The 25,908-nt window shown below is 59.3% G+C and overlaps 7 protein-coding genes across 7 annotated transcripts; 3 read left to right on the top strand and 4 right to left on the bottom strand.

Annotated features, from left to right (window-relative positions):
- Nucleotides 1-1,371: 1,371 nt before the first annotated feature.
- PLICBS_005409 (uncharacterized protein) lies at nt 1,372-7,070 on the top strand (the record flags this gene model as incomplete). Its single annotated transcript, XM_018319089.2, has 2 exons — nt 1,372-6,855; nt 6,927-7,070. The coding sequence occupies 2 exons, from the start codon at nt 1,372-1,374 to the stop codon at nt 7,068-7,070; spliced, it is 5,628 nt and encodes a 1,875-aa protein (XP_018181563.2).
- Nucleotides 7,071-8,045: 975 nt separating this feature from the next.
- PLICBS_005408 (40S ribosomal protein uS12) lies at nt 8,046-8,551 on the top strand (the record flags this gene model as incomplete). The annotated part of the gene is made up of 2 exons (XM_018319088.2): nt 8,046-8,295; nt 8,373-8,551. The coding sequence occupies 2 exons, from the start codon at nt 8,046-8,048 to the stop codon at nt 8,549-8,551; spliced, it is 429 nt and encodes a 142-aa protein (XP_018181562.1).
- Nucleotides 8,552-8,790: 239 nt separating this feature from the next.
- PLICBS_005407 (uncharacterized protein) lies at nt 8,791-10,588 on the bottom strand (the record flags this gene model as incomplete). The annotated part of the gene is made up of 2 exons (XM_018319087.2): nt 8,791-9,997; nt 10,056-10,588. The coding sequence occupies 2 exons, from the start codon at nt 10,586-10,588 to the stop codon at nt 8,791-8,793; spliced, it is 1,740 nt and encodes a 579-aa protein (XP_018181561.2).
- A 4,033-nt stretch (nt 10,589-14,621) lies between these two features.
- On the top strand, nt 14,622-15,911 carry PLICBS_005406 (uncharacterized protein; the record flags this gene model as incomplete). Its single annotated transcript, XM_018319085.2, has 1 exon — nt 14,622-15,911. One exon carries the CDS (start codon nt 14,622-14,624, stop codon nt 15,909-15,911), a length of 1,290 nt encoding a protein of 429 aa, XP_018181559.2.
- A 145-nt stretch (nt 15,912-16,056) lies between these two features.
- Nucleotides 16,057-18,195, bottom strand: PLICBS_005405 (uncharacterized protein; the record flags this gene model as incomplete). The annotated part of the gene is made up of 3 exons (XM_018319084.2): nt 16,057-16,847; nt 16,917-17,413; nt 17,513-18,195. The coding sequence occupies 3 exons, from the start codon at nt 18,193-18,195 to the stop codon at nt 16,057-16,059; spliced, it is 1,971 nt and encodes a 656-aa protein (XP_018181558.2).
- A 1,528-nt stretch (nt 18,196-19,723) lies between these two features.
- PLICBS_005404 (iron-sulfur clusters transporter atm1, mitochondrial) lies at nt 19,724-21,943 on the bottom strand (the record flags this gene model as incomplete). Its single annotated transcript, XM_018319083.1, has 2 exons — nt 19,724-19,833; nt 19,897-21,943. 2 exons carry the CDS (start codon nt 21,941-21,943, stop codon nt 19,724-19,726), a joined length of 2,157 nt encoding a protein of 718 aa, XP_018181557.1.
- Nucleotides 21,944-22,683: 740 nt separating this feature from the next.
- Nucleotides 22,684-24,476, bottom strand: PLICBS_005403 (uncharacterized protein; the record flags this gene model as incomplete). The annotated part of the gene is made up of 2 exons (XM_018319082.1): nt 22,684-22,913; nt 22,967-24,476. The coding sequence occupies 2 exons, from the start codon at nt 24,474-24,476 to the stop codon at nt 22,684-22,686; spliced, it is 1,740 nt and encodes a 579-aa protein (XP_018181556.1).
- Nucleotides 24,477-25,908: the final 1,432 nt, after the last annotated feature.

Here is a 25,908-nt window from a genome sequence, read left to right as displayed (position 1 = left end):
TTATCGAGAGCGCCGGCGGTCGGGAGGGCCCGTCTGCAAAGCATGTGCCGACGTCTGCGATAAGGGGAGAGTGATGGGGGGGTCGGAAGGTTGCGTCGACGGGATGGCGCCGCGGCTGCTACGGGGGCGGCGCCTGGGGACGAAAATCTGGGGTCGGGACCTGGGAACGGGGGAAGTCGCAGCCACGGAAGGCGCACCTTCCTCCATGTCGTACCGTACGTAGTACGTACACGATACGTACCTTCGTATCTTGTTCTTCGTCCGGGACGCTGCACCGGCAAATGGACATGCCCGCCATCCACAACTACGACACGCCATCGGTACGACAACCGCGTCGAGTGGCTTCTCCTCCGGGTCGGACTGCCGGCAACACGGACGTGCGGCTCACGCAGACGGACGCCGTGCGACTCGAGTCGACCGCTCCAGAACCGAGCCGAGCTCGACGTGGTGACTTGCCTGCCACGAAGCGTCGGCCATGCGACACCCCGTCGATGCATCAAAGACGGAGCTGCTTATCTCTGATAAGGCGCCACGCCTGGAGCAAAGACATGGACGCCGGGGGTCTGTGAGATGTCAGCATTGGAGGCACGAGATAAACCACCTCCGTCCCCCATCAGCCATTGGCCAGCGGCCCAGGGGAAACCTTCGACGGCCCACCGCGCCCTTATCTCTCCCCCAGACCACATGCGGTTGACACTTCGTTCACCCGCTGCTCGCAGGACCATGACCAAAGCATTGCCGTCGGCCCGGCCGCCCATTGGCTGTCTTCGACGAAGGGCCGCTTGACACTGCCCTCTCCGCCCATAATGTGCACCAGGTGCGGTGTATCCAAACTTTGGAGACGGCCAAGCGTTCGCCAAGTTCTCGGGGGCGTCACCGTGCCACGAGCCCTTGCCTTTGCTCAATTGATGATGTGAGCCTTCAGGGACCACTGCTGCTATCGGCGCATGGTGGTTGGATGGCAAGCTCGGCCTCCCCGTTGTTTGTCCTCGGGGCAGCCCGCGTCGCGCCGCCGAGCCTCATATTCCAAGCCAACACCGAATGGCTGGGCCGTGTGCCGTGTGCAAACCCACATTCGCCGGCGGCCGCGCGCGAGATCCCAAAGTTACCTCTGATTCAAGTGCAACGGTAGGGTTGAGGAGGATACAAAAATGCTGCAAAGCCTCGCTGGCATATGTGCCATCGCGACCAACAGCTCACGCTGGGCTTCTCAGATGATATCTGCTCCTGCTGTCAAACCTCCCAGGCTCTCGGGATAGTCGAGTCATTTATCGGCACAACTCAACCTGACGACAAGCCGGACCTAAGCACATCGACCAGCTAGTATTGGTCTCCCTGGACCCTGCAACTGCCCCCCGCTGACTTCCGAGCATGGCGCCCTTCATGGGGCCTCCCCAGGGGGTTGACAGCCCTGAAAGCCTGGCACCAGATCAGATCCCGAACCCCATCTACCGAGTCAATGGAGAGTCTTTGCCAGACAAGGAATCGCCACTCACTATTCAAGAATGGTGTGCTACCCAAACCATTGGGAAGGCTCTGCAACGCCTTGTAGCCCTCGTGGAGACAGAACGCGCCGCCAACGAGCACACTTGTGCCTGGATTACCCTTGCCAGCCCAGACCAATTACTATCACAATGGGACGAACTCCAGTCCAAAGTCCGCGACTCTGAGCTTTTGCCTCTATATGGCGTCCCCTTTGCTGTCAAAGACAACATCGACGTTGTTGATTTTCCGACCACCGGAGCATGTCCAGCCTTCTCAACCCAACCCGCCACCCATGATGCCCCCGTGGTTGCCAGGCTTAAGGCTGCGGGAGCCATCGTCATCGGCAAGACAAACCTGGACCAGTTTGCAACCGGCTTGGTGGGCACTCGGTCGCCACACGGGGCCGTGCCAAACAGTTTTGACCCTGCCCGTGTAAGCGGCGGCTCCAGCTCCGGCAGCGGGGTCGTCGTCGCCTGCGGCGTAGTGCCTTTCTCTCTCGGCACTGACACGGCAGGATCCGGTCGAGTGCCTGCGGGCTTCAACAACGTCGTTGGATTGAAGCCCACCCGGGGGGCCCTCAGCGCCAGGGGTGTTCTTCCAGCGTGCCGGACCCTCGATTGCGTCTCCATCTTCGCTCTCACTATCGAGGATGCAGAGACGGTACTCTCCATAGCCGAAGGGTACGATTTCAAGGATGCATATTCGCGGGCGCGACCTTCCTATGACGTTCCTACACCGGTACCTGCATTCGGCATGCAATGGTCCCAGAACAAGGTCCCGTCGCTGGCCATCTGCATGCAGCCTGACTGGCATGGCCGGAAGGACCACTGCCCTGCATACGACGCAGCACTTGACAAGGCCCAGAAGCTAGGCTGGAAGCTTACTCCTGTAGACTTTTCTGACCTTTTCCGTCTCGCAAAGCTCTTGTACGAAGGACCTTGGGTCGCCGAGCGCTACGCCGCCATTCGCGACTTCATCGAGCGTTCCCCAGAGGAAATGGACCCGGTTGTTCGCGGCATTGTGTCCAAGGCTGGCAACTTCACTGCCGCAGACGCCTTTGCATGCGAATACAAACGCCAGGAGTTGACTCGAGAAATCGAGGCAACATTTCAGTCTTTCGATGCCATCTTGGTTCCCACCACGCCGACATTCCCAACCCTTGAACAGCTCAAGGCCGAGCCCGTGTTGGAGAACTCGCTCTTGGGAACCTACACCAACTTTGTCAACTTTCTCGACTGGAGTGCGATTGCCATCCCCGCCGGCTTCAGGTCGGACGGCCTTCCCTTTGGAATTACTCTGATATCCAGCGCTTGGCAAGAGCCCCAGCTTTTGCGATTATCGCAGCATTTTTTGTCGGCCACTCCGCGGCGTCTTGGGGCCACCAAGGCTCATCGCGCAGCCGACAGCATACCCGCAAGAATGCATGGCAATCCCTGGACACCGATTGCCGTTGTCGGCGCGCACCTCACGGGGTTTCCGCTGAACAAAGATTTGACTACACGAGGTGCCGAGTTCGAGTGCGCAACCACCACGTCCAAGATGTACAAGCTGTACGAGCTTCCGTCCGCCTCTGGCGTCAAGAAACCAGGCCTTGAGAGGGTCACAGATGCAGGCCAGGGCCAACATATCGCGGTCGAAGTGTGGAGGATGCCCCAGCCCACCGTCGCGAGCTTCCTGGCTACCATCCCGTCGCCCCTCGCTATCGGATCCGTCGAGCTGCAGGACGGTCGCTGGGTTCGTGGGTTCGTCTGTGAGCCATGGGGCTTGCTAGGGGCAAAGGATATAACCGACTTTGGTGGCTGGAGGGCATACATGAAGCATCACACGCTTTGCAATGGGATCTGCAAGAACGGATCAGGGCCCTGTCGGCCGACATCCCCAAAGGCCATCGCGAAAGTTCTCATTGCCAACAGGGGCGAGATCGCTGCTCGAATCATCAAGTCGCTGCACAAACTCAACATTGAAGCTATCTCAATCTATTCGGATGCCGACGCCTCGTCTCCACATGTCCGCAACGCCGATGTGTCGTTGCGCCTTGAGGGCACCTCGGTCGCTGAAACTTATCTCGACGCCAGGCAGGTTTTGCAGCTAGCAAAGTCGGCACAAGCCGACGCCATCATCCCCGGCTATGGCTTTCTGTCTGAAAACTCTGACTTTGCAGCTGCAGTAGAGCAGGAAGGGATGGTCTGGATCGGGCCAACACCTAACCAAATGTCCGACCTGGGGCTCAAGCATCGCGCCAGGGACATCGCCAATAAGTCGGGTGTTCACGTGGTTCCCGGCAGCGCCGGGCTGTTGGTATCCCTGGAAGAGGCTCGTCACGAAGCGGACAAGATTGGGTTTCCGTTGATGCTCAAGAGCACGGCTGGTGGCGGTGGAATCGGACTGCGCCAATGCAACGACCTCGACAGCTTCGACGACGCCTTCAATGCGGTGCAGCGGCTTGCGTCAGCCAACTTTGGGGATTCCGGAGTTTTTCTTGAGCGGTACATCGAAAACGCTCGGCACATAGAAGTTCAGATCCTGGGCGATGGCAAGGGCAAGGTTATTGCCGCCGGCGAGCGTGATTGCTCCCTGCAACGGAGACACCAGAAGATCGTGGAAGAAAGTCCTCCATTTGGTGTGCCTACACACGTCCGCGCAAATATGCGGGCAGCCGCAGTCCGGCTGGCATCGTCGGTGCAGTATCGCAACGTTGGCACAGTCGAATTCATCTACGACGTCGACTCAGAGGAGTTTTTCTTCCTCGAGGTCAACACACGCCTGCAAGTGGAGCATCCGGTCACCGAGGCCGTTACGGGCCTTGACTTGGTCGAATGCATGGTAAACATTGCCAACGACGACTGCCACGAACTTTTCAGTCGCGATACCGAGGACATTGCCATCGATGGTGCTTCCGTCGAAGTTCGACTTTACGCCGAAAATCCTCTTCAGAAATTCCAGCCTGGCTCCGGTGTAATTAGCAAGCTGCGATTCCCCTCAAGTCTCCGAGTTGATACCTGGGTGGAAACAGGAACCGAAGTCTCAACGCGCTATGACCCTCTCCTAGCCAAGCTCATAGCCACTGGGCATGACAGGGCGGATTGCCTGCAGAAGCTGGCGGATGGCCTCGCCCAGACAGAAATCCTCGGGGTCCAGACTAACCTGGAGTATCTCCGTCAGATCGTGTCATGGTCTCTGTTCCAATCAGGGAACTGCACCACAAAGTCTCTGGACTCGTTTCAGTTCCACTCCCCCAACGTCGAGGTGGTACAGCCAGGAGCAATGACAACAATCCAAGACTTCCCGGGCAGAACCGGTTATTGGAGCATTGGCATCCCGCCATCGGGCCCGATGGACCACCTGTCTTTCCGAGTCGCCAACCGCCTCGTCAACAATAGTTCTGACGCCGCTGCCATGGAATGCACGCTTCAAGGACCGACGCTCAAGTTCCATTGTGACACTGTCATTGCCGTTACCGGTGGCGTAGCCGTCATCACGCTTGACGGTGAACAGGTCCAGTCAAACCGAGCAATCCCCATTCGTGCAGGACAAACACTTGCCGTTGGAACAGTCGATGTGGGCTACCGTATCTACGTGGCGGTTGCTGGTGGCATTGACGTGCCAAAGGTAATGGGCAGTCGTGCCACATTTGAGCTTGGAAACTTGGGTGGGAAAGACGGCGGAAAGCTCCAAGTCGGCGATATCATCCCTCTAAGAATGATCTCCACCGCCCTTTCGAAATTGGACGCTTCGCCGGTTGCCCCAGCCATCCAAATACCGGCACAGCCCGCGGCCTGCTGGACCCTTGGCGTTGTTCCTGGTCCCCACGGCGCCCCAGACTACTTCACTCAGGAGGGGCTCGCAGCGCTCTTTTCTGGAGAGTGGCGAGTACACCATAATAGCAACCGTCTTGGCGTCCGTCTGACCGGGCCACAGCCAGAGTGGGCGCGTCAGACCGGCGGGGAGGCCGGGCTGCACCCGTCAAACATTCATGACAGCCCCTACTCGATTGGCAGCGTCAGCTTTACCGGCGACGAAGCCGTTGTCCTCGCTTGCGACGGCCCCAGCCTGGGTGGCTTTGTCGTATTCTGTGTCGTGGCCTCCGCGGAGATGTGGAAGCTGGGCCAAGTCCGTCCCGGAGACGTCATTCGTCTCCGGGCCATCACCACTGAGGCCGCCGCGAAGATGGACGACGCACTGTCAATTGCTATTCAAGAGTTGAAAGAGTATCCTCAGATTGAGGACCTGTGTTCCGAGCTGGGGCAGATTGACTACTCGTCCAGTGTCGTCGTCGGCAAACTATGCCGCCCGGACGGAAGGGTCACTGCTCGTCAAGCCGGCGACCGATCGATGATTGTCGAATTTGGTGAACAAGAGATTTTTGACTTGGCTCAAAGCTTCAGAATCCACGCCCTGTGCGAGAGCCACGCCAAGAGCGCAATTCCTGGCGTGGACGAGTTAACCCGCGGTGTGCGATCCGTTCATCTGATATATCACGCCGGGCTAGCGCCACAAACCGTCTTTGAGCGGCTCTGCAATCACATATCGTCTTATGAAGTTCCTCGGAGAGTTCAGTCACGCACCTTGTGTCTGCCGCTCGCGTTTGACGATTCGGTAAGCAAGGCCGCGGTGGAGCGATACGCCGCAACGATCCGATCAGAGGCGCCTTGGCTACCTAGCAATGTCGATTTCGTCAAGCAACTCAATGGCCTCGACGACATTTCAAGCCTCATGTATGACGCAACGTTCCTTGTTCTCGGGCTCGGCGACGTTTTCCTTGGTTCTCCGTGCGCCGTACCACTCGATCCGCGGCACCGCCTATTTGGGACAAAGTACAACCCATCTCGGTCGTTTACACCCCGGCGTTCGGTCGGCATCGGGGGCCAGTATATGTGCATCTACGCGACTGACTCACCAGGCGGCTATCAGCTAGTCGGCAGAACAGTGGACATTTGGGACGCGCAAGCCATTTCGACGGGGAAAGCTTCCCTGAGCTCTGCGTCTGACCCGTGGATGTTTCGACCCTTTGATCGCATCAGGTTTTACCCAATGTTAGAATCGGAGCTCGACGCGAAACCCATCTCGCAGCTTGTCACGGTCACCGAGGGGCAACTAGACCTAGACGAGTATGAGTCCTGGATATCTTTGCACCAGGACGAGATCGACGCGGTTGCCTCGAAACGCGCGGAATCGATTGCGAGCGCACCCTTCCTCGAGGAGCTGCGGCAGCCGTACAGACCAAAAGCCCTCACCAATGGCCACAAAGAAGACGCCGCATGCAACCTCTCGGTGAGCCCAAGCTTGCACAGGTTAAAGGCAATGATGCCAGGTCGCTGCTACAACTTTGTCGTCCGGGACGGCGCCGAGGTTCGCAAAGGAGATGTGCTCGTGAGTTGCCCCATTCCACTGAGACAGTGATGTCATGCGTATGTGGACCTGCAGAGCCTAACACTTCTTAGATGTGGATTGAGTCGAGCAAAATGGAAATCGAGATTCGTAGTTCAGCTAGTGGTCGATGCGTTGGTATTCCGGTCAAGGAGGGGAGTTTGGTAGATGCCGGCGAGGTGCTGGTTACGATTGAGCCTGACGATACCGCTTTTTAGTGGCGCGCTGATGCTGCGCAGGAGCGCGTCGGAAATGACCCCCGAGTATTCGAAGCCACCAAAGTTATCAAAAACCTCATATGCTGCTGAATATGAGTTACATGAGATGCGCCTGTCAAGCCCTCACAACCTGAGTCATAGCCGAGCCGACGCCTGCCGAAGTACCACCCATACAGACGGCATTTGTCGGTATTCATGCCGTGTTCAGGGGGTAAGAGTTCTCGGCCCTGGTAGATTCCATGTGGTGTACTGCGATGCCTCGCTGTGTCAACCGATGAACTGGATTAACAAATGCCGCATATTCCCAGAGCCATGGCAAGATATCCAGCAACCAACCACAGACCTCATATCCCAAGTGCAGTGCCTAATTAGGCAACCTGGCTCACTACACGCCCCACGCATCCCACTCTCCTCACCCCCCTCCACTTCCCTCCACAAGAAGCTGGGGTGCACGGCTTCAATACCTAGAAAATCGTAGCGAAAGAACGATGAAATCGGCCTGAAAGAGGTCTGCGTGTAAGGCGCCACCCCTTCACACCCCTGGGGCCATGTCAGATACACGCATCAGCGTGGCTCCGATGCTGGTGGACACGCGCAGTGCGCTGACCGAAGCCCTCCACCAGACAGTTCTGGGATCTGATGACAGCCGGCCCAGCCAACCCCCTGAACTGCATGTGATTGAGGTCTTCCGCAACTGACCGATTGGTGCAGAGGCCGTTCCTTGCCCAGTTTTCATTCGAGGAAACGTCCTCACGTCGATGTCCAGGGCGTTAGGGCTTGCTGAGGCGATTAGGGTTCAACAACTGAGGGATATTGGGCAGCATCACCCATAAATTGGTACATATGTTGCGACCAGAACGCGACTTGGACGTCTTTCTACGACATTCATCTTGTTACGATGTGACAGTACTCGACCAACTCCAATTACCTCTAGACCCGGTCCCTTGCCACTGATATCAAAAGACTCTTCGAAACATGGCCGCCCGTGGCCTCCTCACAGCGCGGAAGCTGCGCACTGGCCGCCGGGACCAGAAGTGGTCCGACGTCAACTACAAGAAGCGCACGCTCGGCACGTCCTTTCGCTCCTCGCCGTTTGGCGGGTCATCCCACGCAAAGGGCATCGTCCTCGAAAAGGTTGGCGTCGAGGCCAAGCAGCCCAACTCTGCGATACGCAAGTGCGTGCGCGTGCAGTTGATCAAGAACGGGAAGAAGGTCACGGCTTTCGGTACGTGTGCCACTGTCCAACAACCTGGTCCGGTGTGTCCAGTGTCGGGCAGTGATTAATGGTTCTATTCTCTCCAGTTCCGAATGACGGGTGCCTCAACTACATCGATGAAAACGACGAGGTTCTGATTGCTGGGTTCGGTCGCAAGGGCAGAGCGAAGGGCGATATACCGGGTGTGCGGTTCAAGATTGTCAAGGTTTCTGGGGTTAGTCTTTGGTCGCTGTGGAAGGAAAAGAAGGAGAAGCCTCGACAGTAGCAGAGATCTGCGTGCTGGAGGGACGACAACGCTGCTCGGGTCACAGCAGATATGACCTGTTGCTATTCCTATACAGTGGCAGCTGGCACCAGCTCCATCAATGGTATCTAGCAGCATCGGGCACATGCGGGCACTATTCCAAGACGATTGCACTCTTCATCACAATCCGGACAGCCGAATGGCACAGATGATATTGCCGTTCGTAATACCATGAGGCGCATCTATTTTTATCGTTTCTTCTACAAATTGTGAGGCTCGAGCTGCTCCTTCGTCGCCTCTGCCACCCGGTGGCCCCCCTTGGCCTTTCGATCCGCCGCCAGGGACTGCGCAAATTTGGACTTTTCACGCAGCCAGGGTCCCTTCCAGTAGATGAGATAGACGGGCATGGTAACGACGAAGGCGAGACACGCCAGGATGGTGCTGGCGTACTCGAGATGGAGGCCATTTGGCGCAATGTTCGTGTAAAGAGGAGTAGAGTACAGGGCGGCAATGCCGGCCAAGAGATCGCGCGCGAAACCATTCCCACCCGTCGCGCTAGCTGAATATGGCCCGTAGGCAGCGAGCATGTAGCTGATTGTCGACATGTAGATGCCGTAGTTGGCGATGGCGATGAGGCAAGAGAATATCATGGGGGCGATCCAGTGTACCTGTGGAGGGCCGAGCGACGTCCAAGCAAAGCCAAACAGGCCAATGGTCTCCAGGGGCGCAAGGTAGAGCAGCCACTTGAGCCTGTGCTCTGGCGGCAAGTAGTCGGGGCCCTTGGTCTTGGTGATCCTACTGTCCCTAATGATCCAGGGGAAGTAGCTGACGTACGCAATCAGGTAGCCAATGATAATGGGAATAAAAGCCCAGGCGAGCTCCAGTGTTCCGAAACCCCATTGCTTGAAGACGGGAGTGAACCCCTCCTGGAACGTGAAGATCAAGGCGTCCGAAAAGCCTGATAAGAGGGAGCAGGACAGGACAATCGGCTCGCGGAGGAACATCTCGAACGGCCGTATCCACGTCACGCCAACCTCCTCCCACGAGATGCGCGGATTTTTGACCTCATTCGGGCCGTAGATGTTGGGGTCTTCGCCAGACTTGCGGCGCCGCTTGGCCTCTCGGTCCATGAGGATCGTGGCTCGGCTCTCGGGCATGAAGAAGTGCACGACCTGGACAGTAACGCCAAAAATGAGCTGGATCCAAAAGTTCCAGTACCACGGCAGGAACTTCTTGATGGGCCCGCCGACAATGGGGCCGATTGAGGTCCCGCCAACGGATGACAGGACAACAAAGGCCACTGCCCAGTCCTGGTCCTCGGGCTGGTAGAGGTCGGCCACCATTCCAAGAGTCACACTGCCGCCAGCGGAGCTCAATCCACCGAGGGCCCGCGCGACAATGATGCTTCCAAAGTTTGGCGCAAGGGCGGCGAGAATCTGCCAGATGTTGACGAGAAGCAATGAGCACCTGTCGGCTCAGTCAGCATTACCAAGTCGTCCATCGAGGTCTGGGTCCGTGGACGTACTGCAGGATCGGCCAGCGTCCAAACTCCTCGCTCCACGGCGCCCACAGCTCACACCCAAAGGCATACAGAACGAGAAAGGCGCACTGCCCTGCTCGGACGGCCTGCTCGCTCACTTCAAAGTGTTCGCTTAGGGGGTCGACGGCGCTGGGGTAGACGCTGGTGTTGAAGTTCATGGACATTTGCACCGCGAAAATGGACGACAGAAGCATCCACTTCTTCCATGACGGCCACGAGTACCCCAGTGCTTCGTAGCATTCTTCCTCGGTGATGATGCGCTTGCCATCTGGCGTGTACTGAGGCTGCTTGCTCTGGGACGGGGCTAGACTGTCTTCGCTGGTCCTGCCGCCAGATTCTTCGTCCTGCCCGGGAGCATTTTGGAACAGGCCCTCGTGGGTTGTCGACTGTGGGGGCTTTTCGTTCTCGACTGGCGACTTTTCGGGCAGATTCGAGGTTGGCCCCTTCTCCGTGGATGCGGCTAGGTCAGGAACGCGGGGATGGCGATTCCCTGGGAGCCTTGCGTCACCGTTACTCATTGCTGACGGTGAAATGGCACCTGGATAGCCACCTTTGCGAGAAGTAGAGGCGCCGAGAGGCCTTGATCGTCGGACATGCTGCTCCGGTCGGTGGGAACGCGCGACCATTTAAAGGAGAACCGACTGTAGAAATGCGCATCCACTGTTTCTTCACTTCGCGGTCGCCGTGGTACGGCCATCACACGTCACATCTGGGCCCTGGGTCCACCCATCACCCTCGAGCGCCGCGGTGAAATCCATGGTGTATCGGCTGATACTGCACCACCGAGTTCGTATGTGAAGGCTCTGCGGCAGTGGGTTCGTGGATCGGAAAGTCGTGATCGAGATCTGTTGGTGGACCAACAAAGCGGTAGTTCAGATGTCGGGCGGAGAGCCGCATGGCGCTTGACATCATCCCGCGAGTCGAAGGCACAGGGCTGGGCCAACTTTCAACAAAGTGTGGAATATTTGTGGAACGAGTGGCGCAGGGGCAGCGGCAGCAAGTGCTAGTTGAAGTTGACGAAGACGCTCGGGCTGCCTAAAGAAGTAATCCGCCGCCTGGCGACGAGAACAGCACAATCAGTACGAATGAAGACGGTCGGCTGGTTGCTGTGTGCTTTGGCATAAAGGCGGAGTCGCTATCTCTATTTCCTCGGGTGATCGTCGCAGAAATAAGCTTCAAGTTGAAATTGATGTTTCACAGAGCGAACAGGCGTGCATTTGCTTTGCTGACCTATCGTACGCGAACCGTTTGCAAACTGATTGCACTTTAAGAAGACTCCAGGCATTAAAGAATATGCCTTGGTCCATTTTCTCACACGTCGTACCAACCTGAGTTACGGACCGGGGCTTCATCGAGATAATCGGCTTTGATGTCGTGCGCCATTGACCGACAAGGTCCCCGCCGGAGCCTTCCAGCCGTCGACCATGTCTTTATGAGCCGCGACAAAAGGAGGCACTCAATGTGGCTTCCTCTACTCTGAGTAGCAGAGCCCAAAGTTTTCATCAGGCCATTCCTGTGTTCCTCGAGAGACCGGTGTTGGCTTGAACGGATGCTAACCTCGCTGCAGGGTAGCCAGCATTGGCGGTCATCAGAGTACTACGGGTGCCGTGCTACAGTGGGGGCAGGGCGGGCGTCACGGCACGGAGTTTGGAAGTTCCGAAAAGCCTCGTGCTGCCGGCTTCGTACATTTATGATCCTAGCGGCCGTTTCTTTCTCCGTTTCTCCGGTTGAATGAATTGCAGGTTCATTCCTGGCTGCGCCTTTGTGGCTCCCCGACTATGGCGGCTGCATGTGGCAAGCAACAAGTCAATGTCCGAAATTCCCCGTCCGTCACCAAGCCCCAGCCATTCTGCCGCTCCATACTTTCAGCGCCTTGCATCGATGAACGCACCTGACTGGCTAGGCCAGCACGGAGCGGCCATAGACGACGACGATGCCATCAACGTGAATCCCTGCGGTGCGGAGGAGTCATGCCGCCAATGGTGCTCCGAGAAAGGGTCTGGCGCCAATGATTGTCAATGGTTCAGAACGAGTGATAACTTTCCACAACCTGAGCTCTTGGGCGGGGCGAGACACTTCTTTCGGGTCCTCGTTCCGGGGTTGCACCACGAACCTGCCGGAATGTCGGGCCGCTAGCCGGAACAAGCTCTCTCCCCTTCTACTTTGAGTTTCTCCGATCCTTCTTGTTGGCCATAATCAAGTCGGCGCAGGTTTCGGTCTCGAGGGCCAAATGTCCTGTCCTGGTCTTGGCTTCAAGTCGCAGTCCTGCTGACGTGGAATAGTAATGTCACGAAACTAAACTCTCTGATCTCCGACCTCGCACAGTTATCTGCGTTGATGTGGCAGGGGGAGACGCAACCAAGCGTACCTTGCAAGGAATCCTGATCAAAGTGGAGGCGCCGCGCGGGAGCCAAAATCTACCCCTACCTGTCAGGCACCGTCGAAACTGTGTTCGTCGGGGATACGCGGCCCGGTGCACGCGGCACCCCGCATGCTGCGACTTGGCTGACCTACTATTTGTTCCATGCTTCCGCCCCCCTTATGATTCAATGTTGCCTGAAGTTGTTCCAACAACACACCACCCTCCATTCAAATTTACAATCAAATGGCTTCTTCGCATGATAATCTCTTTTGGCGTCGGACCGCCCCCGGCGTGTGGCAGCGCGGGGTCGATGAAGTTGAGGCGTTTTATTCGACAATGGCTCTCCTCTATGAGGGTAGCGGCCGCATGTTCTTCGGTATAACCGGATTCTTGTCCTTCGCCGCGGAAGCCCCAAAGGATATGACCCCAGCAGTGGCGGAGAGGCAGATGGATGAAGCCTTGGCAAAAGCCTGGATCAGGCTCCGCTATGATCACCCGACTCTTGCCTCTCAAGTGACCTTGGACCGGGAAACCCAACAATGGGTAAAGACATACAGAGAGTTCGGCAGTGAGGGCGATCAGAATGACTGGCTCGAAAAGACACTGGTACCAATCTCGAACGGCCAGACAGGACTGCAGTGGGCCAACTCGGATCCTCCAGCTCCCTTACTCCCGACACTGTTTGTTGTCCGACCCCCTATCGCCACAGCAGAAAAGTCTAGAATCCGGCGGGACCTCGTCTTTCGCTCTCCCCACGACGTTATTGATGGCATCGGCACCTTGATCATGCTTAACAACTTTATCAACCATGTCTCAAAAGCGTATGACCAGGGATCAGCCTTCAAACCGCCGGTCTTGGACGGGTCAGAGTCAGCCAACCTGAGTCCGACCTATCGTGTGGCTGCAAATATTCTCCCTGCACTTACGGAAGCGCAAAAAGCCCAAATGGCTGCCATACTTGCTCAAAAGACTGAGCTGAAGGAAGATACCGAGGTCGAAGTACTGTCTGTTCCCTTCAGGCACGGTGCTGTCATTCCAGGCTGCCACAAACGCGCAGCTTTGACCTTGTCAAAGGGCCAAACATTGCGTCTGCTAAGGGCTTGCAAGGTTGCCGGCGCAACCCCTACACACGTCTTCCATACCGCAGCTGCCATGGTCACGAGGGACATACAGCCCACTCCAAATGAGGCAAAACGTGTGCGATATGTCAGCTACATCTTGCGCAATGAACGGGCGAATTGCTCGGAGCCCTACAGCACCACAAAACACCCGGTGGCGGTCTACCATTCTGTCTCAGGGCAAAGCATCGTCGTCGACATGGACCTCCTGCCCGCCGGCGAGCAGCAGGACAGCCACGCACGAAAGGAAGATTTTCTGTCCATTGTGAGCCGCATGAAAGCATTTTACCACGGCGTGCGAGATGACGACGACCACGGGGCGCTTGCACCCAGTTTATGGGCCCTAGGGACTCCGCGACTGCCGCCTGTCGCTCAATCACGGCCGCTCCCTGTCCCCCCTCCCAATCCCAGTCCTTCAGTTTCGATTTCGAGTATGGGTCGCGTAGATTCCATCGTTGCGCGGACGTCCGGCTCCATCCGGGTTTATGATGCCTGGGTTACCGGTGAGGAGCTTGGAAACGGACTTGGCTTATTCCTGGGCACGTTTGACGAGGAGTTGAGCCTCAGCGCCGCGTACAATGATGCTTGGCACACGGAAGAAGAAGTGACAGACTTTTTACAACGATGCACCACAACTGCTTTTGAAGGATTGGACGTCTCGCTTCCTTGAGTGAGTCTACAGGAAGGGGGTTTATTCTCCGTCCCGGCTATAGCGACAGACTCTGAAGCTGTTGAATTAAAAGTCGCTCAATTCCTTGATCCGACAAGTGTACTAGAGCACGACGGCGATGTATTTTGATACTGCCGATCTTCATGGGCCACCAAGTGAATGAATGACCTCAACGGGAGAAGCAGACTGCGCGAAGACGCAGGGGATGACTTGGAGTCTGGCACCCAAGGTCACCCGATTCGCCGGCTCGATGGAGCCACCAGCACAATTGCTGTACCACAGCGGCCCCTCCCAGCGCTACGCACTCCGCACTCCGCACATTTCACTACATAACCAACTTCAACGCTCGAACCTCCGGCGCGGGACGGCGAAGCACAACGCCACGCCTCGCGATCGCCATCATGCGGATCCTGCTGCACTCCCATTTCCCCGCAGGCCACACCTATCCCATGCAGGCCGTCGCCCAGGCGCTCGTCTTGCGCGGCCACGACGTCGTCTGGCTCACCTCGGCTGGCAACGAGGCGCGCGTCCGCGCAACCGGCGCCGCCTTTGTCCCGACCCGCGCCCTCGCCAGCCTCGACGAACCTTTGATGCGGCGGGACGCGACGGGTCTTTTCGAGCCTCCCGGGACCCAGCTTCGCGGGCGGCTGGCGGCGCAGGTGGCCGACTACCGCGCGGTGCTGGCTGATTTCCGCGCCGATGTGCTGCTCGTCGACGTCTTTCCCCATGGAGCCCGGGCGCTGTACGAGATGGGCGAGATTCCCGTCTATGCTACACTGGGCGTCATTCCGCTGTATGCTTCGACGGCGGCCTCCCCCATGCCGGCGTCCGGCAAGCCGCCCCCTGCGTCCTGGATTGCCGTGTTGGCAAATGCCGTCCTCCATACGCTCCGTCGATGGGTCTTGCTCCCGCGGCAGGTTAATTCAGTCATCGATTGCCAGAGGGCCGAGTTTCGCCTGGGCAAACTTCCGTACGGCGAGCCTCCCGAGTTTTTTGCCTACAGTCCGCACCTCCACATCCAGGCATCATCCCCGCGGCTCGAGTTCTTCCAGAAACCCAGTTCGCCGCAGCACCAACGCAACACAATGTATGTCGGTCCGCTCGTGACGAAGGGCTCCGCCGACACGACCAGTCTTCCATCGTGGTGGCCCGAGGTCGTTGCGCACAGCCGTGTCGTTGGCGTCACGCAAGGGACGCTGGCCATGGACCCGACCTCACTCATCCTTCCGACAATCTTGGCGTTGCGAGATGACCCGACCGTCCTGCTTGTCGTGGTGTCGCCGTACGTAAAAGACATAGAAGCTCAAATCAGGCGTCCAAGCAATGTTCGCTACGCTACCTGGATGCCGTACAGTGTCCTCCTACCCCAGCTGTCCCTGCTCATCACCAATGGCGGCTACGGAAGCATCACGCAGGCGATTTCGCACAAGGTCCCGCTCCTCTGCGCAGGGCAGTCCGAAGACAAGAGAGATACGGCGGCGCGGGTCGTTTGGGCCGGGGTCGGCATCGATCTCAAGACGGACAGCCCGACACCCGAGCGCGTCGGAAATGCGGTGCGACAGATTCTCGACGACAGTGGGTACCAGGAAAGAGTACATGTCGTTGGCGACGAGCTCAACGGCCTCGGGGGTGCCGAGACTGCATGTGTGCTTCTCGAGACGTTGGTCGCAGACTCTACAGCGGGGCCTTGAGATAATTCTTCCTGCTTGGATATTATTCCAGGGTTTTTGGAATACATTCGACATCAATCCTCGCCCACCCCTTTACCTCCTCCAATTCGCTTTACTACGACTCCTGGGTCATTTCCACACCCATCTCCCTCGCTCGACGCATACCTCACTTTCCAGCCCAGAACCTGAGGAAAGCCTCCTTCTTGCTCGTCGGTGGAGCACGCTTCTCCGGCATGTCCTCTTCCCGCAGGGGCAAGCCGTCGTTGCCAACGTTGGTCACCGCATTCTGCTGCTTGCCCAGGTAAAAGTTTGTCTGGAAGCACGCCGCGATCAGCGGGATAAAAGCCAGGCCCAGTGCCGGGGCCAAGCAGTAGTAGAGCGTGCGGCGGTACGCCTCGATGCACCCCTGCCGCATCGGACTGTCAAAGGCGTACAGGGTGCGAATGGCCTTGACGTTGCCAAAGATCTTCTTGACGTCCTTCTCTGTTGCTGTGGCGGGCAGGTGCGCGCGCAGCTGGCGGGGCATCTGGTAGGACCAGATGACGGCAACGATGGCGCTGCCGATGGCGGATCCAATCTTGGACCACAGTGAGAGCATTGCGATGGCCAAGGCGACGTCTTGGTGCGGGACCGACGCCTGCGACGCGACGCGGGAGCCGACGACGGAGAAGGCGCCGCCGCAGCCGACCAGGATCATGGAGATGACCATGGCGGCCGTGTCGATGGTGGCACGCCGGCCGTCGAGCAAGATGCCCATGCCGATAATCTTGAGGCAAAGGCCAAGCAGCTGGAGCGCCTTGTATCGATGCGTCCACCGCTGGATCAGCCCGGCCACGACGCCAAAAATGCAGAGCGCCAGAGTCAGCGTGTTGCCGTAGTAGACCCAGTCCTGGTAGCTCCAGGGCTTGGCGATGAGCACGTAGGAGCTCCAGTACAGACCGCGGATCTGGCCAGCCACTGCGACGCTGTTAGCAATCACTGGTTGATCGTCCCTACATTAAGGATGGGGCACTCGAGGGCACTCACGCATGTAGAAGCTGTCAATGATGACGGCCATGAGAAACGTCTTGTTGAAGACCAGTCTCCTCGGCGCGCTCGGCATCTTGGCCCACTTCAGCTCGTATACGACATATGCGATGAGCAACACGCCGCCCACTACCATCATGGCGATGAGCGAAGGGTTACGCCATCCGCCGACCGCATACGTCTTGAGCGAAAACGGCAGCAGCAGCAAGCTCCAGCCGAAGCCGAGGAGAACCAGGCCAAAGGCGTCGATCTCGTGCAGGATACGCACGGCGGCCTGGGTCCACGCCTCGTTGGGCTTAGCTGCAGGGGCAACGACGAGGCCGTGTGGCGCGTCCCGGCCGGCCTCGTTGGCGAGCTCCTTGGCAGCGCGCCGGGCGGCGTTGGAGGAGGCCATGTTGACGACGCCGTGCTTCTTGGCCTTGCGGTCGAGGTAGATGAGGGTGACGATGGCGGGGCCCAGCGCTGCGGGCATGATGATGGCGAACATGCCGTAGCCCCTAAGGCGGTCAGTCAGTCTACGCCTTGTGGACTTGACAAAAGGCATTACTGCAGCGGATGTCACTCCGTCGGGAACGAAAGGGGAGTTGATAACTCACCATCGCCACTGGTTTCTGGACGTCATGGCGTCGACAATCTTGCCGGCAAACCACGTGTTGATGATAAACGGCGTGCTCAGCAGCGAGCCAACAAACCCACGCCACTCCAACGGCGTCAAGTCCGCCACGATGATATCATTAATGAGGTCCAGCCCATTGCTCCCAATCGCCACAAACACCTCGCCGACAATATACGCCGCCACGGTGCGCGACGTAGCCGCGACGATGTACCCCAGCGTGTAGAAGCCCAGGGCGAGGACGTACGTGTACGGGCGGGACGTGATGTCGGAGACCTTTGCGACAAAGGGCTTGCACACGGCGCCGATGACGCTCGTGGCGATGGACAGCGTGGACAGCACGGAGCTGTGCTGCTTGTAGTAGGACGAGGCGTCGATGCTGTAGTACGACGTGGTGGACTGGTCGAGCGAGTAGGCCCACGCGCAGACGAGCACCGAGGCGCCCACGAGGAGGAGCGTCTTGCGGTGGGATTGCGCCTCGCGGTAGATGGCCTCCATGCGTGTTACGCCCTGTGTCTGGACTACCACCGCGGGGTTGGCGTCGGCGTTGTCGTGCTCCCTGGCGTTGTCGGCGGGCTGCCGGGCCGTGGTGGCTACCCCGTCATCTGAAGCCGAGGCGGAGGCCCCTGCCGCAGAGTGCTTCTCGTCGATCGGATGCGCAGCCATGTTTGAATGCTGTGGCCGTTTGAGAGAGAGAGGAGATGCACTGTCTCGAGGAGATGGACTCGGAAAGACCAAGTCTCGAGTCTCGACCGCCGCACATACACAACCAAACGGTGCGAGGACGCGTTGGCAACAGTTGAACAGACAAGGAGCACGCAACAGCTACGAGTACGTCCGGTGTCGGGAACACGACGATCCTGACCCTCCTCTATATAGATTTACACACCACAACCATATTCACAACCACGTTCCACTCAAGGAACAAGTACCAAAAAAAAAACCTCTCCCCTGTCCCATCTCGTCGCCACCAAAACTCGAAGAAGAGCCTAGCTAGTATAGCTAGTTAGCAACGGCCGGCCGGCCGCGCAAGCTACCGCATCGCAAGCTTGGCAGCGCCAAAATCTCACCCGGTCGTGGATCGCCGGGTGCGCCCACCACGGTGTAACTTACCGTACCGCTCCAGCAAGTTCTCAGTAGGCTACTAAAAGGCAAGGCCTATTCCACGTTAGCATGCAGCGAAAAGCCGGCTGCCTCTTTTAGGGGAATAGGGCAAACGTTAGGGGTGTTGCAATTCCACGAATCAGGGCGGTAATCTAATCTAATCAGATCATCCACAGTGCCACACACACACACACACACACCTATCCCATCTTGGGGCAGGCGTCGGACCCCCTCCAACCCCTCCATCCGGATCAGATAAAAAAAAAATTGTTCTTCGCCGAAGAACTGAACTCTTCTGTGCTGTACACCTGGCTTCGCAAGGAAGTCTTGGTCCTGTGTTCCGTCAGGGCTAATAAAGGCGAAAACGGCTCGTGGTCTGCGTGCTGGGCTTTCGCTGTAACAAGACAGCCACGAGGGAGGCCAGGGCCGGTTGCTGGACGGGGTCCCACAGCAGCAACCAGAGGCGTGATCGGCCACCCTCCGGATGGTCCTGGTCGGGCCACCCCCCTGTCGAGTCTGCGCGTTTCCCTTGGCTAGACGACCCTGCAGGCTCCTCGTGTTGGGCGGCTCTAACCAGCCCCGTACGAAGAGGGTATTTCGGTCAAGTTATTTACCGCTTGATCAAGCGTGTGTCCCCGAGGAGGTTCTACTTCTACGGTGCGAGTCCGGGTGGCGTCCGAGTTGTGCCGATGGCGCATCGGGGGGTCTCGACGGCCCTCGGCAGAGTATACGTCCACCGTGTGCCACGGGGCCGGCCGGTCGACGACGACCAACCTGGCCATTTCATACGGATACGAGTCGCCACGGTTCCGATGGGAAAGTTGCTGGTATTGGTCGAGTGCAAGGGCTGTCAGGGTTGCATTTCCCCTCGATGGACCGACCCCGTTGGATTACCACGAGCGGAGCCACTCTGCGAGCATTCCCCTAAAACTCGTGGTTGACGTGCCACGGGAACAAACGCTCCACGGCGGCGACGGCGGCTCCACCAGGCGCGGGCCTCGCACTTGATATCCCAATGGGGAAACGACTGGACACAGGACGCGCGATGCAAGTCTATTGCGGCCTGGGACTCTCCAGACCCCAGGGGCGGCTACTTTTTAGGTGCCGGCGCGTCCTTGGTCTTGATGGCCTCCTCTTCTACGTTCCTCTCCTCGCTCTCTGCCCTTTCCGTTCCGTCTTCGTTGAAGAGCGTTTCTTGCGCTGTGTGCGTCGTCAGTAACCGCGTGTCTTGCAAGGCAGTGTTCATCCCCGGTAGAAACTCACCGCTCCAGAGCTCCGAGTACACGCCCGCCCGGTCAATCAGCTCGCGATGGCTGCCCATCTCGGCCACGTGCCCTTCCTTGAGCACAATGATGAGGTCCGCGTCAAAGATGGTGCGCAGGCGGTGCGCGACAAAGACGCTCGTGCGGCCCTTTTCACGCAGAATGCCGTTGATGTTAATCATGAGCGCCTGCTCCGTGTGCGTGTCCAGGGCGCTCGTCGCCTCGTCGAAGAAGAGCAGCGGCGGGTCCTTGAGCAGCAGGCGGCTCATGGCCAGGCGCTGCTTCTCGCCGCCCGAGATCATCATGCCCCGCTCGCCGACCTTGGTGTCGTAGCCGTCGGGGAACTGCTGGATGATGTCGTGGATGCGCGCCCGCCGCGCCGCCGCCACCACCTGCTCGTGCGTGGCCTCCATGTTGCCGTACCGGATGTTGTGCTCCACCGTGTCGTTGAAGAGCGGCGTGTCCTGCGGTACCACGCCGATGGACCGCCGCAGCGAGTCGACCTGCACGTCGCGCACGTCCTGGTCGTCGATAAGGATCCGGCCGCCCTGCACGTCGTAGTATCGGAAGAGCAGCCGCAGGAGCGTAGACTTGCCGCAACCGCTGGGGCCGACCACGGCGACCTTTTTGCCGGCGGGGATCGTCAGAGACAGGTTCTGCAGGATGGGCCGGTCCGGGTGGTAGCCGAACGTGACGTTTTCAAACTTGATCTCGCCGCCCTTGGGGAGCGCGAGGGCCTTGGCGCCGGGCTTCTCGGCGATGCTGACGTTGACCTTTTGCAGGTTGAAGAGCGTCTCCATATCGAGCAGCGACTGCCGCAGCTCGCGGTACACGGAGCCGAGGAAGTTGAGCGGCACGGAGAGCTGGAAGACGAGCTGGTTCACCATGACGAGGTCGCCGACGGTGAGCGTGCCGGCTGCGACGCCGTCAGCCGCGAGATACATCATGGCCGTCAGGGCGCTCGAGAAGATGATGTTTTGCCCGCTATTGAGAAAAGCCAGCGACGTGGCGACCTTGATGGAGCTCTTTTCGTACGCCTGCAGAGCCTTGTCGTACCGCGCCACCTCAAACTTTTCGTTGTTAAAGTACTTGACGGCCTCGTAGTTGATGAGTGAGTCGACTGCGACGGTCGATGCCTTATTATCGGCGGCATTTGCCTGGCGACGGAACTTTGTCCGCCAAGCCGTCGTCCAAATGGTAAAGGCCGTGTACCCGACCATGGTGAGGACGGTAATGGCGGCAAACTTGGCTCCGTACTGCCACGTCAGGATACCGCACACCATGCTGATCTCGAGCGCCGTGGGCAGGATGTGAAAGACCATGCTCGTCAACAGGAAGCTGATGCCCTTGGTACCGCGGTCGATGGCGCGCGTCAGGCCGCCCGTCTGCTTGGAGAGGTGGAAGCTCAGATCCAGGCGCAGCAGGTGGTCGAAGACGTTGCAGGCGACCCTCCTGATTGCCTTTTGCGCGACGGACGCGAAGACGGCGTTGCGCAGCTCCTGGAAGACGGTAGCGCCAATGCGCGCCGCGCCGTATGCCACGATCAGACTGCCCGCGATGGCGGTGGCCGTGCCACCCACAGCGGCGACGTCAATGTTCATGGTGTCGACGATGCTCTTAAAGTAAAAGGGCACCTGCACGTTGAGCAGCTTGGCGCCAACCAGCAGCGCGACGGCGAGGCCAACGCGGAACTTTGTGCCCAGCTGGCCCTTGGGCCACAGGTAGCGCGACATCTCCCTCATGATGGCCCAGTCGGCCTTGCGCTGCTCGGCGGCCGACTTGTCGACGCCGGCCAGGGGATCGCTCGCGGCGGCGGCGGGCTTCTTCGGTGTCGGGCTCGGGGGCGTTTCTGTGGTCTTCGTCTTGGGCAGGATGGCGCTCGGCTTCACCGGGGGCTGCTCACGGCGCAGGGCGGCCGAGGTTCGGAGGGGCTGCGCCGCGACGGCGACGGCGGGCCGCTGGGGGAGCCATGGCGGCCGGCTGTGGGCCTTGGCGAAGCTGCAGCGCGGACACAGCAGCGTCGGGCGGGATAGCAGTCGTGGAATCATGGTCGCGGTCGGCGCTGCGAGAGCATCGTGCGGTTCCGTGAAGGTGTCGGGGCGCGTTATTCGGCTGAGGGCGTCGGGCACGGGACCCGCTTACGCGGGGGAGGGACAAGGACGGGAGGTGGGTGAGACGTGAGCTGTCCGACGGGCCCGAGTCAAACGACGCGCGTGCTTGCTGACGTCTGGTCGAGTTGCGGATATGACCCAGCAGAGAGCGCGAGCGGAATTGGGTTGCGACGCGCGAGCTCTGAAGCTATCCGGGTGCGCACGACCAGCTGCGCTTGGGGGTTGCGGGAGTGCTGCACCTTAATTTATCAAGCCCCCGGGGCCCAGAGGTAGGTGGAGGTGGAGACGGACGCCCAGCAGAGCCGCTGAGCCAAGACGGGGAGCCAATGGCGTCAGAATTCACACCTCAGGCAGCGTCAGACGCTTCAGGGTCTCGTCTCCATAATTTGGAAGTCCGACTGGCCGAGAGCCGATTGCGGGCAGTATGGTATTCGCATCCCAGCCTCACCCTGACGCCCGTTCGTGCTACCTCTCCAGCGCAGGGCATTCTATCTAAATACCTATACCTGCCCATAACCTCCGTGCGTCGTATACGAGACGCCATCAGGCATCTTTATGGCCGCTTATCCGTGTCATAACGTCGTGACTCCGTTCCTCCACCCCACTTTCCTGCGGCATGCCTCAGCATTCTCCGCATCGAGTCCCAGCGGGTCTCCTCTCCGCGTCAACCACGCAGGCTACCCGCGCGAATGCCCATTCTCCTTCTTCGCCGGCAGCGTCCTCCGCTTGATCCACACCTTGACCGGCGTCTTCGGATGCCTCGTCGCCGTCAGCTTGTACGTCTTGGGCAGTTCCCAGCTCTGCCCGTGAGGCGGTTCCATGTCATAAAAGGAGACGATGATGCCCGCGTACAGCATAATCTCTCGCAGCGCAAAGGCCCTGCCCTTGCATAACCTCGGTCCGGCACCTGCGGACGACAATTAGCCAGCTTGTTCCGCAGCAAAGTTTCAACGCACTCACCAAATGGTCGCATCGTTCCCATCTCGGCCACGACCGTCTTCTTGCCCGCCTCGTCCACCTTTTCCTTCAGGTGCCTCTCGTGATGCCACTCGTGCGGGTCGGGGAAGAACTCGGGATCCCGCTGGTGCATCTCCTGTGCGACGTGCACGTAGCCGCCCTTGCGCAGCACAAAGGACTGCCCGTGGCTCTTGTCGTCCACCACCACGTCCTCGGCCAGCCATCGCAGGTTCAGTGGCCCCGTGTACACCCGCAGAGTCTCCATGTACGCGGCAAGTAGCAGCGGACACTTGTTGAGCAGGCCGTCCAGGTCCAGCGACTCCAGCTCTGCCGGCACCCACACGGCGTCGCCAAAGTCGTTGGCCGGCTGCACGACCCTGACGTACGGCGCAATCTCCTCGCGGACCTGTTCCAGCAGAACGGGGTCCCGATACAGCTCAAACAGCACCCACGGCACGAGCGCATTCGCATTCGTGTTCATGGCCCAGAGGAAGCCCAGGTCGCAGCCCGCCCGGCCATGCAGCGACAGCCCGTGGCGGCGGTACGTCTCGTGCCGCGCCTTGACCACCCTGCTCACGTTGTCGAGGTCCTGCCACTTCAGTCCCGGCTCCTCGCCACTGACATGCTTGTCGAGCGCCTCGCCAAACTCGCGCGCGCAGGCCAGCAGCTTCCTCTGCGCGTTCCTCGCGCGCTGCAGCCGCGGCCAGGGGATCCAGTTGGGGATCCGGGCGGCCAGCAGCACAAAGGCGCTGTCAAAGTCCCACATGGACTGCCAGATGTCGGGAAAGTTCTCCACAAAGTCGGTGCCGTAGAGGGAGACGTTGGCCGTCATGGCGATGAAGTTTTTCGTCAGCAGCATGAGGTCGGCCTCGACGTAGCTCTCGCCGCGCGGGTTCTCGACGACCTCGGCGCCGGCGAGGCGCTCCCACCCCATCTGGTCCGCCGGGTACGAGTTGAACGTGACAAAGTCGGCAATGTTCTCTTTGATGTAGACGATGGTGCGGCTAACGAGCTCGCCCAGGCCGGGGTCCTGCAGCAGGTGCTTGAGCGAGGCCCTGGCCTCGTCGGCCAGGCTGGCGTACACGGCCTCGTCCTCCTTGGTCATGCCGAACATGGACACCAAGATGTTGCCAGACGGATCCTGCGCTATAGACAAGGGCCGGTTCAGCAGGGTGTTTGCCATTTCCGGGCGGAAGACGAAGTGGTGGAAGCGGCCGAGGATGCGCAGTGAGAAGACGCCATCGGCGTAGTAGCGGCTGCGCAACTTGGCGAGAAAGGCATCGCCGCCGAGCAGCATCTGCGGCGCGTGGCCCAAGAACGGGAGCCAAAAGGACACCTTGGGAGGTAGCTTTTTGTTTCCATCTCCGGTGGCTATAGACGGGCCGCCTGATAACAGCCCGGTGGTGAGTATGAGGACGGTTATCGTGGCGACGGCGGCCAGGACGAGCGGTTGATTGAGGTAAGCAACGAGCAAGTCGAGGCTGCCGCCATATTGCATTCCTTGAGAATCCATCTCGAAGCGATAGCTTGACTGCCACAAGCTGTCTACCGCGTTTGCAAAGTCAAAAGATGGTAGCCGCCCGTCAGAGTTGTTGGTCCGTCCTCGGCGCCCGTCACCTGAGCCATGTGCAGGACAAAGGAACTGGAAGGCAGATGACCCAGGGCCAACGGGGGTTCTCGGACCGAAGAAGTCGCCGTAGCTGGTGAGGTGACACGGCAGGGAGGAGGATGGGCGGATCCTTGGTCAATACATGGCAAAGCCCAAGTCATGCGATGGACTCTTGAACTCGAGGGCGCAGTTTTGATGTATTTGTTCAAACTCGGAGGCTCACCTCAGACAGACAGTGGAGCCAAAAACGTCAAGGCCGCCCCGGGCAGATTCATAATTTTTAGCGGCTCCGGGGGCTCGTCAGGGCCGCGGCAGCAGGTCCGAACAGGGGCTTCGGGGTGGCGCACCGTGCAGATGGCCGGGTCGGGCCCACCCGCGGAGGGTAGGTACCTAAACCCAGCCATTCACTGCGCTGACGGGGTCATCAAGCGGGCTGGTATTAGTGCGTGCCAGCGCTGAGCAGAGAAGACGGGGTGGGCGAGCACTTCAATGGCGGCAGAGAGACGCGGGAGCTGGAGGGGACTGGCAGCCCCCAAAGCCCCCCCGCTATTATTCGAGGTGGATGGATGGATGGCGGGCTTAACACGGGCTGCAGCGGGCGAACGTCCATCGGTCCCATGCGTGAGACGGGCATCTTCGCACCTGCACCTCGCAATCTCCATGTGCATCCGGCCGCCCTTTTGCATTGCGCCGCACCGCAGCTCGACATTGGGGTTCAGCATTCCGTCTGATCCGTCGACCCGCCCGCACGCCCGCCTTGCCTTCAGCACTCCTCCGCCCGGGCAGCCGCCCGCCGACGACTGGGAACAGCCCGCCTCCGTCGGGCTGCATAAGACGTCATTCATGGACGTCGGGTGACGGTCCAGTGCTCCGACGCCACGCCGCCGACAACGGGCGTCGGCCCCGAGACATGGCAACGGCGCCATGCGGCTGCCCGCAGCGGCGGCTCTGCACCTGACGGGGCGACGTGCAGGCTGACGGACCGGTTCATGAACACTGCCCGCACCTCAACCTCGACTGGCGTGTGCTGGCCGGCGGTTCGGCACCTCGATCCCTCCCTGTGTTGGTCTCGACGCTGTTGATGACGGGACTTCTGCTGCCGCCCGCGGGAATGGAATGCGAGGCCAGGGCCGCGCTGTTCTTTTCAGTACGTCCTGTGCAGTACTGTACAGTACAGTACTGTACCTGCAATACCTGGGATTGCCTACCGTGGTGCTTCGGCCCAACTTTGGCGCGACTCACCTGCCTAGATAGGGCATGATGGCCTCACACGAGCCGCCTCGAAGCAGCCGAGCAACACATGTCCTCTCACGGGATCCTCTGACGCTGCCCGTCT

This window comes from Purpureocillium lilacinum (assembly GCF_023168085.1).
Source record: "Purpureocillium lilacinum CBS 284.36 DNA, scaffold_4, whole genome shotgun sequence".
NCBI classification, from domain to species: Eukaryota; Fungi; Ascomycota; class Sordariomycetes; order Hypocreales; family Ophiocordycipitaceae; genus Purpureocillium; species Purpureocillium lilacinum.
Note: the sequence above shows the minus strand (reverse complement) of the source record. Positions and strands in the feature narration are given on the sequence as shown.